This window comes from Leptonychotes weddellii, chromosome 12 (assembly GCF_054177405.1).
Source record: "Leptonychotes weddellii isolate Sample4059 chromosome 12, ASM5417740v2, whole genome shotgun sequence".
NCBI lineage: Eukaryota > Metazoa > Chordata > Mammalia > Carnivora > Phocidae > Leptonychotes > Leptonychotes weddellii.
The window spans coordinates 69,129,212-69,145,211 of NC_138380.1; the positions used below are offsets into that span (position 1 = coordinate 69,129,212).

At 42.9% G+C, this 16,000-nt stretch overlaps 1 protein-coding gene across 1 annotated transcript in view; it reads right to left on the bottom strand.

Annotated features, from left to right (window-relative positions):
• Positions 1 to 16,000, bottom strand: part of GRM3 (glutamate metabotropic receptor 3) — a 202,163-nt gene that overhangs the window by 2,739 nt on the left and 183,424 nt on the right. The window contains exon 5 of the mRNA XM_081800623.1: positions 8,984 to 9,158. Coding sequence (XP_081656749.1) covers positions 8,984 to 9,158 — 175 coding nt within the window. The remainder of the gene's footprint in view (positions 1 to 8,983; positions 9,159 to 16,000) is intronic.

The window sequence follows — 16,000 nt, forward strand, 5'->3', positions numbered from 1 at the left end:
AATAAGTTCCACCATTGATCACAAAAGGGCCATTCACACCCATCAAAAGGCAGATTTTACTTCACACACTTAGGGGCAGCATTGGAAATCAATGCAGCCAAGAGGCTGCTTTGTCTCACACTGTGAAATCCATTTCTCTTCCACCCGTAATGCACAGGCTGGCCAGGCTGTGGGGAAAATGACCCCATTTTTTTCAGGTACTTGGGCCCTCAATCAATGCTAAACATATTTAATAGATTCTTACGGATGCCAAGTCTCTTAGTCAATTTAGTGGCTGAGACTTGGTTCCTGAGAATCAGTGTGTTACTATAATTGTGTAATATAGCAGACTCGGGGTAAAAAGTAAAACAAACATTTAAACAGAACAGACATTCCAGTTTGTTCCCATCTGTTCCATTTCCTTGCTCCTGGTAACCCCAAATAATTTTTCCCAGCATGTCTGCTTGTTTAGATATTTTAATGCTATGGTCATGGAATTCAGTTTCTACCAGCTGTCTGTTGCTTTGTCTTCCTGCTTTGTTATTGAACCTGTTTTCTTACTCATCACCTTGATGTTACTTGGGCCCCGAGGGCGCATTCCAGATGTTCATCTGCTGATTAATACCAGTTGTCCACCATTTTGGTGGCCTTGCTATGTCAGACTTCACAGTGGCAGTTATTAAGGAACGAGGCTAGATTCTTTGAGTCATGGTCTTAAATTTAACAGTAGGCTTAAGAAGAAATCATATTCATGATGATGTGGGATAAAAATCTACAGACCCAAGATTTAATTTCCAAATGTGGAGTTAGAGATTATGAATGCAAAGCCTTCTTCATTCAGTGACTTATTTTTTGTGAGACAAGATTCACGGAAAGAGAAAATATGGCATGTACTGTTTTATGACCCAGAATACAGCTTAATTACCTTATCAACAGAAATTCCACTTGGTCTCTGACTAAACACCCCAGTTCACTGTTGCCATGATAAGCTGTCATGCTTGCTTTCCTTTTTTCAAAAAAAAAAATATATATATATATATTTATTTATCTATCTATCTATCTATCTATCTATTTATTTATTTTTTAAGTAGGCTCCACACCCAACATGGGGCTTGAACTCATGACCCCAAGATCAAGAGTCAAGTGCTCTACTGACTGAACCAGCCAGGCGCCCCATCATGCTTTCTTTCTAATCACGTTCTGTTACTCTCTCCTCCCCCCACCCTGCAAGGCATATGAAAGTGGATGTGCGATAAATAATGTGAAAATGGAAGGATAGTAATTTATTGTGCTATTCTAGTTTGTATCCTTTTTGCTTCCTCTTAGTTGCCCAACGTCTCTGGTTTTTCCTCTTTCTTACCCAAATGTGTTTTCAGGCAGGATCAGAAGCTCCTTTACCCTGAGGCTCAAACAGCTACTAAGAGCTGTATGTGTTACTTTGTCTAGGGATCAAAATCAGGTCACAAGTGTTAAACTCTAATAAAATAATGTCAAGCATTCGTCCTCTCTTCTCGTGCAGCTCATCTTGTCAGCTTCACCTTCAAATTACATACAGCATCTGAACGCTTCACTCGCTTCCATCGCCGCCACCCTCTGGCGTGAACCACGGACATCTGGACTCAGCCATAGCTTCCTAAATTATGTCTCTGCCTGCTGTCCGTCTCCTGTCCTGCCCACACAGCCAAAGTGATGAAGGCAATGCTTTTAAAGTCAGGTCATTCCACACCCTTGGTGCGTGTTTCCCAGTTCTTTCAGGAAAAAAAGGAAATGTCTTGACAGTGATTTCCACGGTCCTCCTGCTCTGACCCCTCTCTGTCCTCATCTCCTCCTACTTTCATCCTTAGTCGTTTTCCTCTCGGCCTTTCTGCTGTTCTTCCAGCTGTGGACCTTTGCATTTCCCCAGATACAGACAGGGCTCCCTTGTTCCCTTTCCTTCATGCTCTTGGTCAAATGGCACTGTATCAGAGAGGCTTTCCTTGGCCACTGTATAAAAAACAGGAACCCTGTGTCCCCATGCAGCCGTATTTGTCCTTGCCCACATTATTTTCTCCATGTCGCTTATCAACACCTGATTTATTATGTATTCTTGGTTTGGCTGTTTTGTTCATTACCACATCCCCAGTGCCTAGAGCTGAGCCTCAGCCCAAAAGCTTCTTGAATGAAGGAGTAAATTATCCATCAAATTGATCACAATTACCTACTAAGGAGTCCCTATCCCAAAGCCTCTGACATTACTCTCGGTAGGGAAGACATTAAAAAAAAATTTCCATATATAAGCATTTTCCCATTCTAGGGATACAGATATTTCCATGTATGGATGTTCTCCAGTGAATTTCACTTAAACAAAATGAAAAGGAACTTGGAAGGAGAAATAGTACAGAATAAATTGATGTTAGACTCTTTGCTTGCTTTAAGGAATTGACCATCTGAAGTCAATGTACGGGCAGTATTTGATTATATACATATTTCCTTTTTTAATTAACATATCTGCATAGTTGTGAGCATTGTACCACGTCCCTAAAGGCGTTAATAAATTTGGAGTTACATGGAAATGCATATGACTGTTGGCATCGCTGGTTGAAGGGCTCTCTTTCAGTTACTGAGTTTACATTGTATTCAATGATAGAGGACAAAAGGGAACTGTAAAATGTCATTTAATGCAAGACAGGCTTAAAAAAACAAACGATGCTTACTTTTAAACTACTATTTAAATGAGAGAAATTTTATCGTGGACATAAACATTTAGCCAGTCACCATTAACAGTATTGTTTTGTCCTCACCAGAGCACGTTTTCTGGGCAGCTTTGTGGGTAGCCCCTCGGGAATAGCACACCTTCCCTGTGTGCAGCCCGGGTGTGGGGTCCCCGGGGTCTCCGATGGACATGGTTTATGCCATTGAACTTCTCGGAATGGGCTTTTGGGAGGAATACACGTTCGCCCCTATGCCCATAGAACAAGATGCTGCCATGTGTGACACTGAAGAGAAGGCTTCTAATTTAAAAAAGAAATCACTGAATTTGCAGATGCTAAGATTCTCACTGTCAGAATCATCTCTGACGTGCATTTGGTAACTGAGCTGAGGCAGAAAATCCAGAGAGGCCAGAAGAGGCACATAGCCGCTTTTGAGAGTTTTATCTGTGACTTCACTTATCAAATTCCTTAAAGTGTCTAACAGACAGGGCTCCGGTTTTCCCGTCCCGAAATATGGTTATTAGAATAAATGATCCTTAGCATTCTCTTCCAGCTCGAGTTCCTTTGGTCACTGTTATTAAAGAAGGTAGGCTATGTTTGCTTAGGGGAAAACCTAGTGACGTATTAGAGGTAAAGAGATTTAGGGGTTAAAAAAGGCAGTTGTGAGACAAATACAATGGAAATGTTACATAGAAGAAAGGGGAAGTGTGAACATCCGTTCCCCGATACATGTAGGGTCATCTATGAGAGCCAGGGCCTCTCTCTTCTCCCACCCTCAAGGAGGAAGGGGTGCAAGAGGATGGAATGAGGTTCTCAGGCATCCTGTGACTTTCCCCTCCAAAGGGAAAATGGATTGACATCTGTCTGATGTGGATGCACTAGGTCTATTCTGCCTGGACGCAGCAGATGGCTTAGCTTGCTGAATACTCTCAGCTCCTCCCGGATTGGCCAGCCAGGATTTATGTTTATAATATACTTATGCCTGTGGCAGAGAAGACCATCAATTCAGTCTGCATTGCCAAATAACGTGCTAATTTGCCTGGCCGGTCTAGTACATAGTGTCATTATGGGACTCCCTCGACTGTCAAGTGCAGGCCTATTATGCTGATTTTCTGGACTTGCACTGTCGAGAAGAAACTTGGGCATTATATGCCTTTTTTTTCTTTTATAAAGTCATACTCGGACTTGAGCAATGGTTTGCCCCCTTTTACCTGGGGTACTTCAAAGGCTTGGCCATCGACAAATGCAAAGTCTGGTCCTCAGATGCTTGCTTTCAGTTGCTATAGCTCTGTGGAACATGATAGCATGACTCTGAAAGACTGTTCACTTGATCTTTTTATACCACTGCTCCTTATAACGTGAAAATCCTTTGTGATAAAGGATAATTCTATTAATGAAGCCATTCGCACTTCACCACCTAGACAAGTGACTTTCTGAATAAGGTTTTGGCAGAAGAAATCAATCTCATTATACCTGCAGCTCCTCCGGGACCCAAATCTGAGCATCATTAGTCAGCAGAAGCCTCTTGACTGTTCTTAATGATAATGGCATACATACATCTGAATGATCACCATGAGCAAGAGAAACACACATCCCCAAAGGACCAGGTCTGGATACATAATGGCTCTGACAATGATTGGGCACACCCCATTTCTCACCTCTCTCTCCCCACTCCGGGCTGATACGAGCTCATAGTGGTGTCAACAACATTCTGACCTGCATGGGGCCCCTAGGGTTTTCTGCTGCATAACCTCACGTGTACATCCAGCTTGTGTCTTTCAAGATTATGCAGCTCTACTTACACTTGCAGCTTATGTTCTTGATTGCCTGTCTTTGGCAAAGTGGGCCACGTGACCCATTTCTGTGCCAGAAATGCCTTCTCTGGAGGGTTCCAGAGAGAGCCGGGGAAATGGCAGCTGCACGGGGTTGTGGCTGTTGGCATCACGAGGCAGAGGATGGGAGTTCAGAACACCTCTCGCCCTCTGATCCCACTGCCTGCTTCCTCCTTGAGGGCCCTCTCAGAGGCTCTCCCTGTCCTGCACTGATCACAGCAGATGAAGCAGGCAGCATGGTTTAGGCCGAGGCTCTCAAAATATTTCCCTTGGGCCACTTCCATTGGACCAGCTGGAGTATCTGTTACAAACCAGATTGCTTTTGACCCAGACCATATGACTCAGCATATCTCTGGGTGAGGCCTAGGAACTCCATTTCAAAGAGGGGTTTTTTTTTGGTTGTCTGTATGGTCCACAAATATTGGAAGCCATTGGCCTATGGGTGTACTTAATAGAGAAAAATTAATGTTCCCTTCATTTGTATTATTTTGACTCCCACTGCGTATAGCTAATCAGATATAACTAAAATTGTTCTCTTTTGCACTTAGCAGGATGTAAACATTTTGCAGAACACGAGTTTTCCGAGATGTCCCTAACCACGTCCTTTCTTCCATGCCTGTTTCTAAGTTTGGTCATGTTTTTCAACTTTTTGGAACAACGGCTCAGCTTTTAAAATCCAATCCTATTACTTTGTCTGCTATCAGCCCCCTTAGCTGCCGTCAGGTGGCTCACCCAGGCTCCTAAGTGATGTGATATTTCTGCTACTGTTGCCTGAGAATTAAGTGGGAATGAATTTGGCTGCACCTCCCAGCCTGGGTAACTTCTTGGCATTACACAAGATTGCGTGTGTCCCGTCTTTGTGATTCCTGATAAAACTGCACTATTGGAGGAAGGATTGGGTGAAAGTGGCATAATAAAAATGGCCACAAATTATTTCAGAGGTGAGGGGGTCTATGGACCTTCCCTCGAATCTCGACAGGCTTTGTCATCCTCTTTATGATTCCGTGGCAAGGCATCCTGCCAAGCTGCCAAGTGTGAGTAGAACTACTGTAGTCTCTGGATCAGCTCAGTCTCAGCTGAAACCACAGGAGGACCCAGTCCAGGCCTCATAAGAGCAGATGAACTGCTCAGCCAAGCCCTGCCTGAATTCCGGGCCCACCGAATCGTGAGATGATAAAAGAGTTACTGTGTTTTGTTTTTAATTTTTTAAAAGGGTTATTGTTTTGAAGGCACAAAATTTTGGGGAAGTTTGCCATGTGGGAATAGCTAACTAGATATATGTGTGTGTTGGGGGGTAACCCTGTTGCTACACTAACTTATTCTCATCAACACATGGAGTTGTTATTTTTACATCTGGAGGGATTAAATTAGAAAACCAGCAGCAATATTGGTAACAATAACTCAAAACAATAAAATGCCTGAATAATACTTACCAGAACATAAATTATGTGCCAACTAAGTAAAACATATGCTTTAGCTAATGAACTCAGAGCAATTTAAGGATATTTCTTGATTTATAAAACCATGTACTTCCTGGTATTTAGGAGGGAAATGAATATAAATTGAGCCGAATATTTAATGGAGGAAACAGGCACTGAGAAATTAAACTGGTTGCTTAAATGGTTACAACAGTAGGTCAATAACTGTTCATCTGTAAACTAGATACCATAGGCCAGTGTCTTTCAAACTTCTTTGGTTGCAATTGACAGTAGTAAACATTTTACTTGGACCTTGTATATATACGTCACCTCTGGAGCAAACTTAATGAAATACTACTTACCTTATTACATATAATGATTCTAATATATATTTTTTTCTTCTGAAAAATGCTGGCCAAACATACTGCATAAATTTCATGACCTATTAATGGGTTACACATTACAGTATGGACAAAACTGGTCCAGACACCGAGTTTCACGGGACCAGGGTGTCTGTCCTTTTCACCATTATGTACACAGGTGCTTAGAAATTTCTGTTGTATAGAGGGTACTCAAGCATTTAATGAATGAGTGAATTCAATGACTGTAGTTCTAATTTATTAAAATGGGTAAGATATTAATCACAAGTCAGGAAACCCAGTGTCGATTCTTGAATCATTGTATATCTTTGAGAAGTATGAGCCCACAAGTAAAACTATTTTGAATAAAAGATAAAGAATTACAAATAATGGGTTAATGTATTTAGTTATACACTTTGAAATGCCCAGAGGTATCACATGACTACTTCTTCACCTTATTATTTTAATACCACTTCAGTAATATAGATTAGAGAAAAACTATTTAAAAAATGAAGTCTTTTTTGAAGAAAAAAAATTTACCTAAAATTTCACTGAGTAACAAAATTGTTCTAAAATGTTGGGCTGGGTAAATGCTGACTTTGAATTATTAATTGGGCCACTAGCAGATTAGCGTTCTGAGTGAAAGCTTTATGCAGGTCCATTGTGGTCAAAATACATTATTTTTGTGTAAATGGATATTTTTAAAATTCTGAAGAGAGACTTGGTTGGGTCAAGTGCCCTTGTTATCCCTTGAGGAATTTATTAATTCCTAGCATATATATCAGGAAATGCTGCCATTTCAAAATTACTGAGGTTTGCATGTATCCATGTGTGTGGAAGATTTAGGGACCTTGTTCAGTTGTTTGAATAACAACCAGGAACTCTGAGCTCTGAGAACAAGATGACTTTTGCTCGGAAGTAAATCTTGCTGCGAGCCTAGGGTAACTTTCCTGTTGTTCTCCCAGTAAAGCCTACCTTGGACCTAACTTCCCCAGCTTGCACGAGTCAAGTGGCTTGTTGGAGTTTGATACAGTAGTTTGATGCACTGCCTTTGAAATCAGAGAAACTGACTCTAAATTCCAGTTGGGCCACTTTCAGCATGTGGGATGCTGGTTTCTGGATGTCCGGGCATTGTGTGCATTAAATAACCTACAACACACGTGCACACGTGTGTGTAACCTTGAGCACCATGCACAGCAGATAGGGAACACTCAGTTAATGATAGTTCCTGCTCTTATTGTTGTTGTTTTGTTTTGTTATTGCCAGTTCTTTCTTGTCTGGACTCGCCAGCTGTTATAGTTGGGCTCTAGAAAAGAGATTTGTTTGCTCAAGAAATAAGCAGTTTTCTCTAAGGTCCAGGGAAAATTATTTTACAAGTTTTACCTTGTCCTGGGACTCAGCCATGGGGACACCCGGCACTTGCGGCTGGAAAGACAGTCACATTCCTATCTCCCTATCTCCACCCTATCCCTGTCTCCACAACCCTAACTCCACGTGGAGTTGTGCCGGGAACACCTGCTTTCAGCCTGAAGCCTTGCCTTTGTTTGCTGGGGGAAGGGCAGCCCTGTTACGTTTCATACTTTGTTGCAGAAACTGGGGCACTAATGTGATTGCTTGGTCTGTGATGCTGAGCTATTTTGAAGCATCCTTTCCCATCGACTCGAGGCAAAATGGTGAAGTAGTCATTTGTCTCTGTCACTCCAGTCTTCCTTCCCCCTCCTGTGGCTTCACCCCTCCTCCCTCACCACCCCCCCCCCACACCCTTGTCACAGTGAATTTCTCTTGCTTCATACCACAGAGAAGCTGAAAATGGCTTAAAACGCTGTCCCCTCTAGGTACCTTGTGCCTAATAATTAAATGAGTGATTCGCTAAGGGTAGTGTTTCAGATATTTGCAGGCCAGCAGGAGAGACCGCGTGGACTAGAGCATTCCTCTGTTGTCCTGCCCTTGACACTGCTTCTCAGCTGGCTCGCAGCTGAAAAGCATCGTGTCAGGGAAGCCCAAGGAAGATGTACTCCAGCATTTTTCAAGGGTGTTCCATGGGAACACATTAGCTGGTTTAACTGTGGTCGAATACGTTTAAGAAACAGTAAATAGAGGTTAAACAGGCTGCCTTGCTGTAGGGTTTCTTAAGACTAACACGCTCACGTTCAGGGAGGTGCTTTGAACTTCCAAGGGGGTATTTAGGATGTACCATTTTCCATCTTACTCAGTCATCTTCCCTTTTAAATTTTTCATGAAGCGCCTTCATCATCTCTGTGACATAGAACATCCTTTACAGAGCACCAGTCTGGTCCAACCCTCTAGTCTAATGAGTAAAGTAAGGCTGCGAATAGTAGAGTGAGGTGCTCAGGGTTACCCCCTGAACTGATTGCAGAGTCAGGACTAGGGAGTGGGTTCTCTGACTCCACAACGTGGCCAGACATCCTAACTGCTGCTGCGAATTTAATGTTTGTCTTCCCTGCTAGACTGCCCGCACTACCAAAACGGGAGCTTTGATTTGTCTACTCACCTCTGTATCCCTCGCATCTAGCACGGTACCTGACACATGTGGTTGAACCAGGACTTACTAAAATCAAATTGAGATTGTTCACGGGGATGGACATTTGTTATCCTTGCCTGACTATGTCCTTGGCTTCCCCTCTGAGTGTGCTCCCTATTCCGGTGCCGTTCACGGACGGGTCAGCGCCGAGTTCTGTACTTACACTGAGAATACGTGGTCCCCGTTCCGCTGACACTGAACCTATTGAGGTGCAGTCTGTGTGTGACCACATTCTTCTGGGGTTGGAACAGGATGATGTGCACCTTGGGTGCAAACAGACAGCCCAGGACCACAAAGCCACTTAGGCTAACGGAGATGCACATGGTTGTGGTCTGCACCTACAAGAAAAGGTGGCCTAGTTAAATGCCCGGCTGTAAATTCAATCATGTGGCCTACTGAAAAGAACACTGAAAAAAGACCAAAGTAAGAAAAAAAAAACACAAAAACCCAAATCATTCACAGTTCTATTGTTAGTATAACCAAACCAAAATAAGAACTAAATGGGATCTTCTGAGCTTGGGATGTTTATGGAAACATCACTGAAGATTTGTAAACAAATTCATTTGTGTCGGGTGCTCCTGAAAGCTTGCCAAGACTTTACATGGATTTTCTTGTTCTGTTTGTTTTCTTCTTTATATTTGTGGAAAGATGTTTCTGCAGAACCACCTAAGTCAGAATCCTAAAGAGTAAAATATCAATATTCAGTGATGAAGTGACCAGATTGCTGATGGTTTCAGTCAATCAACTTGGCTTGTTTAAGGTTTACTATAATCATGAACAAATTGGGACCTTTTACATTTTTCTCCATCTCTCTTTTTTTTTTTGCTAGGAGTTCTACCTATCAGCCATTGGTTCTCCTACGCAAAATCAGGGAACACTGTCAACTTTCTTCTGGGGTACCCATCTTTAATTATTTCATTGGCACCTCTCTGGAATTTTGATACATGAGGTACTCACTGTTCAGTCATTTTGTTCTCTAGGCTTCCATACACCTGTTCTTGACAGAGGAATTTCACTTGCTTCCTCTTTGCCTCCCCTGAAAGTACACCTCAAAACTAGGTTGTAGCATGTCTTTAATTCATTCATTTGCTTTCACTCTTCATCTTCACTGATCTCATCAACTGTCCTAACTTCAGCTCCCATACATTTTCTGGAAAATCCTAAATTAGCTTCTACATATTTTATTGCTTTCGGTACTGAAAAATGGAAATTAATTATTTCTTCTATCAGTTTCTACTCAGAGTAGCTATGGTAAATCCTAAGGTGATTTTAGATTTCTTTGTCCTTTTTCTCCAGGCAATGCTGTTACCAGGTAGCATAATCTCTTATGCCCTAAAGTGTCCGACCTTCTTCTCTAATCAAAGAAGCCTGAAGACTGAACAATTAACTGGAGAAGCCACATAACATTAGGAGGCTGCATTCTGTTTTTGACTAAAAAAAAAATTCAGGTTATACTTATAGCATAATTCTTCAGACTCTGGGTTTACTTTATATGCTAAAAGCACAATCTGTCCTCTCTATTTTAAACCTCTTTTCCCTTTTAACTGTCCAACTTGGCCCCCGCATTGCAGGCTCCTTTCCCTTTTGCTAACTGCTCAGAAAAGAGTCCACTATCTCATTCCACGATGTAAAAGCCTTGATAAATCATAACTGTGTTATTTATAGCTAGCCCAATTTCTGGTGTAATTTGTTTTTATTTTTACATAGATAATATCAGAACTGTCTTCTTCCTTTAGAACTCTACTTCTCCATCCTCAGCTTTGACTGTGGAGCCAAGAGGAGAGATATCAGATATTATTGTGAGGGTAAGGCAAGTTCAAATGTGCCAGTTTTCAAGGAAACCTTTTCTAAAAACATGTCTATAACGTTGAAGCTGCCCACACTCGAACACATTAAAAGGAGAGGAGAGGCTTTTATGAGGAGGATATATCGGAAAGAGCCATGCTATGAGTTGTAGACCCTTCCTCTCCGAAGGAAGGTTGTGCTCATCTCCTCACCTCAGGCCTAGAGAGGAGAGCTTCACTATGACCATTCACAGAAGGTTTGAGGTTTTCCTGCAGGGGGAAGATGCCCTGGTTTGGAGCCTGATTCCTGTCTTAGAAATCTAGAAGGTGAGAAAAGACTAATTACTTTCTTGGCAGAGCTTGCTACTATACTAAGACTGTCCTTTACTGTTAAGAATTTATCAAAACAAAGGATATGTGAGTGTCATGTATGGACAAGCTGGGCCACACTAGACAGAGCCATCAAGGGTAGTCTTGGGCCCATGTGGAGGAGCTTGGAGTCCTTCCTAGAAAGAGGCCAGTGGCAGGGTATACCTCGGTGCCCTGGGACTGAGGATGGAGCCACAAGGGACAACTTAGAATAGGATTTGCCAGCCGACTCACTCAAGGGCCAGCAGGAGAAAAGAAAGCAGCTGGAAATTTCTGAAGATTGCATGAAAACAACCCTTAATCACCTTCCAGGTATCCTAAGGATGTGTGTTTAACAAATACTGTGGAGATCATAAAACCATCCAGTTATGTGAGAACTGTCCTGCTTCTTCCTTATTACGTTTTAACCAGGGCTGAGAGGGAAACAGCAACTGGTGGACTGGGGAGTGTGAACAAAGGGAAAAGAAAAGTCAGGCACTGCAGGCTCTCAGCCTGAGGCAGGCCGGACTTTGGGAGAAAATGAGGATTGATGTTAAGTCAAGGTATGGCTTTGAGAATTACCCAGGACTAGACATTTTAATTTCCTAATAGAGACTATTTTTCATTGAAAATGATTGTAGGACCATATTACCTAAGAGCGCACATTCATGGGCCTACAAAGTTTGTGAGCATTTTCATTCATTGCTCTATCCCCAGCACCAGAATGGGGCCTCACATATGGTGAACACTCAGGATTTGAATGTGCCCACTGGGATTTTCATCCAGGGGTGGGGGATTATTATGCTCATAGAATACTAAAGGGGCAAGCGGCGGCAGAACTAAAGATGCATGTTGGTCATAGTTTGTGCAGCATATTATTTAATATAATCGTTTTGACAACTTTTAGTCTTCTTACAAGCCCAAGTAGTAGCCTCATAAATTCAATTGTCCAGTTCCTTTAATAAGTCACACTACTGAGTCTGTATTTATCTGTAATTCTTTGTTCTGCCTCTTTGAAGTCCTTGCTGCTTTGATCTTCCTCAAACTCCTAGCACTATTTGACGTGGTTAATTATTTCCTTCTTTTTGGCTTCCTAGACATCCTTCCTTCCCTCACTGAAAGTTCCTTGTCTTAGTTTTCTTTGTTGGCTTTTTTGCTTCTCCCTGAACTTTAAGTGTTGGCGCGTCCCAGACCTCAGTTTGGATTCTCTTTTCTTCATCATCTCATCAAGTTCCTTGGCTTAAATAGGTCCTATGTTGATGTTGTTCAAATATTTATTACTAGTTCCAACCTGTCTTCTGGGCTTCCAGACATATATTCAGTTGCTATCTTGGCATATCGTCCTGGATACGTACTAGGCATATTGGGATTAATTTGTGAGCAAAACGGATCCCTTCCCCCAAATGTTTCCACTTGAGTAAGTGACATCAAATCCCACCCAATTGTGCAAGCCCAAAACCTGGGAGTCATCCTTGATTTTGCCTTTTCTCTTACACCCACGCATCCAGTCCCATAGCAAGTTCTGTTTGTTCTTTTGGAAGATAATTCTCTATGGTGTCTTGTGCTTCTAAAATGTCTTTCAAGCACAAGCCCTGACTGCCTTTGTTCTGGACTTTCTTTTCAGGTATGTGAGTAGAGCAAAGAGACTTAGAAGTCGGAGACAGTGCCTATTTGTGGAGCAAAGAGCCAGCAAATCATCCATTACGGACGGTTCAGGTTCCTGAAGCTCCCGGTCCCTGCCTGTGCTGCCACCACTGTCTACGTGGTGGTCATGTGGCCCACTTCGCACAGCTCATGGGGAGTGGAGCCCAAGGGACCAGAGCCAATGCCGACCCTCTGGCTACCACTATTGCTTTGAGTCACAAAGGCTTTTTTGTCAGCCTCAACAAAACCCTGGCAAGCTAACGTGTTACCTTACAAGTAGAGTCAAGTCTCAGATGATGCAGTCTTCGACAGTTTTGGCAATGAGATCGGAATGGCTTTCTCAAAGAGGGCCGTAGGGGCTGAATTAACAAAATTTGAGAGAAGTCCATGGGAATCAGTAGCAAACATGTTGCCCAAATTCTCTGGCCGACCAGGCAGTAATAGTGCTCACATTATTTCCTACTAATGAATGAGGTGGATCTGGGGAGGGGCTAAGGGCTGAGTAACTGGGACTAGGTTCAGATAGAGCTGCTAGATCAGTACTGTAATTGTTGCTAACTCTCCTCTAGGGGGTGGGGTGGATTTCCTCCCTAATCTTTTTTTTTTTTTTTTTAAAGATTTTATTTATTTATTTGTCAGAGAGAGCGCACAAGCAGGGGGAGTGGGAGAGGGAGAAGCAGGCTCCCCGCCGAGCAAGGAGCCCGATGCGGGGCTCGATCCCAGGGTGCTGGGATCATGACCTGAGATGAAGGCAGATGCTTAACCGACTGAGCCACCCAGGTATCCCGATTTCCTTCCTAATCTGATCCAGGTCCTGAGTGGGCAGAAAGTTTGACTCCCTATCACATCCAACTTGCAGAGACATACACCTATACTGAGCATGAAAGGAGGGACCTTCAGAGAAGGCAGACACCGGGTGAATCACCTGCACTTTGGCTGATTCTCCTGGGAGCTGAGGGCCGGGTGCATAAACCCTTGCTAAAGAAGAATGGCAGCAGGTGGGCCCTGCTAGGGCTCATGCCCCACTGTGGTCTCTCATACCAAATTTAGATCCATTCCAAGATGACAAAGGTCTCTCCGTTTTTTGCAGCAGAACCTGGCAGCAAAAAAAAGGAACCTTGGCTGTCTCTGCAGGATTTCCCTGAGACAGAAAAATGCTCTGGAAAACCATAGATGAGGCACTGATTAGTATTTGGGCTCTTATTGACTTGGATTGGGTTTAAAATGCTGACAAAGGGGCTGTACTCAAGAATGAAAGAGTGAAAGAGACACAAAGAAATCTAAATTCTTGCAATTGGCAAGCACTGGACAACTTCCCCAGTCCTTATGTTAAAACCAGGCAAGATGCTAAGAGATGTCACAATGAGACAGCAAAGGCCCTGGATTAAGATGGACTTCTTTAAAAAAGTCCCTGCTGTGTGAGTCAAGGCTGAGTTAGCCTAAGTGCACAAACCATGTGCCCCAGGCAGAAAGCTAGCTGGCTCTGGCTTCTGAGTCAGGGAGTTCCCAAAGTTGAAGTGACAGTAATTTTGATCTTGCCATGCAGTTTAGGGTTTGGGGGGCTCAGAAACACTGGACCTTTGTTCAGTTGAGCCAAGTAGCGGCTGCATGCTTAAAACTGAAAGCTAATGTGCCTTACTTAATGGCATGGAGTTACTCTCTCCCTCTGTGCTGCCTGATTCCTCCTTTACCCTCCACCCTGATTTTAGCTGCTTTGAGGAGAACGATACTTATGGATAGGACCAAAATCTCCCCATCCCCAAGGGTGACTGAAGTCCCATACACACCAGACCCAATACACTGGGAAACTTCGGGGAGGGAAAACCTCCAATTTTTATGCTCTGCTGGTTATAGACAACCAACTCACCATCCTACACTGACCCGCTAGGGGGAAGGCAGGGCTGGGCCTACGAGGAGGCAAGTGAGGCACTTGCTTGAGATGCAGATTTAAGGGGGCATCAAAAACTCAGTAATTAAGAGAAATAATGTTTTATCGCAGTATGTTTTAAAAATAAAAATGAATGCCAAAAACCTATGACGGGGATGCCTGGGTGACTCAGTCGGTTAAGTATCCGACTGTTGATTTTGGTTCAGGTCATGATCTCAGGAGCCTGAGATTGAGCCCTGTGTCGGGCTCCATGCTCCGCGGGGAGTCTGCTTAAGATTCTGTTCCTCTCCCTCTACCCCTCCCCCCTGCTCACATGCACTCTCTCTCTCTCTAAAATAAATAAATAAATCGTTAAAAAAAAAAAACCTATGATGAACACACTACCAATATTTTAAATAAGGATAGACTCAGTAACAGTGCTGTGGTAGGACAAAATCAGTCTTAAGGCAGATACTGATCCTGTATTGAGAACTGCTCATACAAGGGTCAGTTAGCCCACCTTGCACTGCTTAGTGAAAACTGGGGCCTGGGGCACTTCCATAAATGCTGCACTCTGGCTACAGTGGTGGCTGTGGGTAATAAAGTCCTTTGTCTCTGAATCGGGAGTCTCATGTCTTCTGCCAGCATCCCTAAAACCACAGCAGTCTAACCTGTTGGATTGCAAGATGGGTAAAAACCCTTGACAGTTCTTGACAGGTTCCATCTCCATTGTTAATATTCTACCATGTGATTGGAACACCCACCACAGCCACCTAACCAGTCTTCCCACTTCTGCCCTTACCTTTAAGTTTGTGTCTTCAGCAACTTGAGATATATAGATATAGATATATAGATATATATTTTTTTGTCCAGAATGTGAGATCATAAAATGTGAGATTAAACTCCTCCACTTAAAATCTTTCAATAGTTTTTTTTTCCATATAGACTGAGATCTAAACTTTTTGCAATGGCCTGTAAAGTCCTACATGATTTAGCTTCCCTGCCCACCTTGCATATAAAATCACTCTTCCATCTACTCATTAAACTACAGCCATATATACCTTTCTTTTCCAAGACTTTTTTTTTTTTTGCCTTGGGGTGTTCATTGTTGCTGTTTCTTTTGACTAGCACATAGAATTCCCATGGCTAGCTCCTTCCCATCCTTCAACAGAGTGTTATGAAATAGACACTAGCGAGGGTGGCAGACATGTTTTGAAAGAGTTTGAGATTTGATATATTTTTTTTAAATCTTCAAAATAGTCAACAGGGGAAAATTGGAATTTCTTTGTAAGTATTTGAACCTCGTCAACATTCCAGTCACCTCCAAAGGCTCTGCCTGCTGTGAGCGAAGTGCTTCATCTGTGCCACACCCTATAAAATCCGTCGGCTTGGTACCCAGAGTACGGTCCTTTGTCTAGCAGCATCTCTACTACCTGAGAGCTTGCCAGAAACCCAGAATCTGGGGCTGCCTCTTTTCTTACTGGATCAGAATCTTTATTTTAGCCAGGCACCCAGGTGAGCTGTCTGCACACTAAAG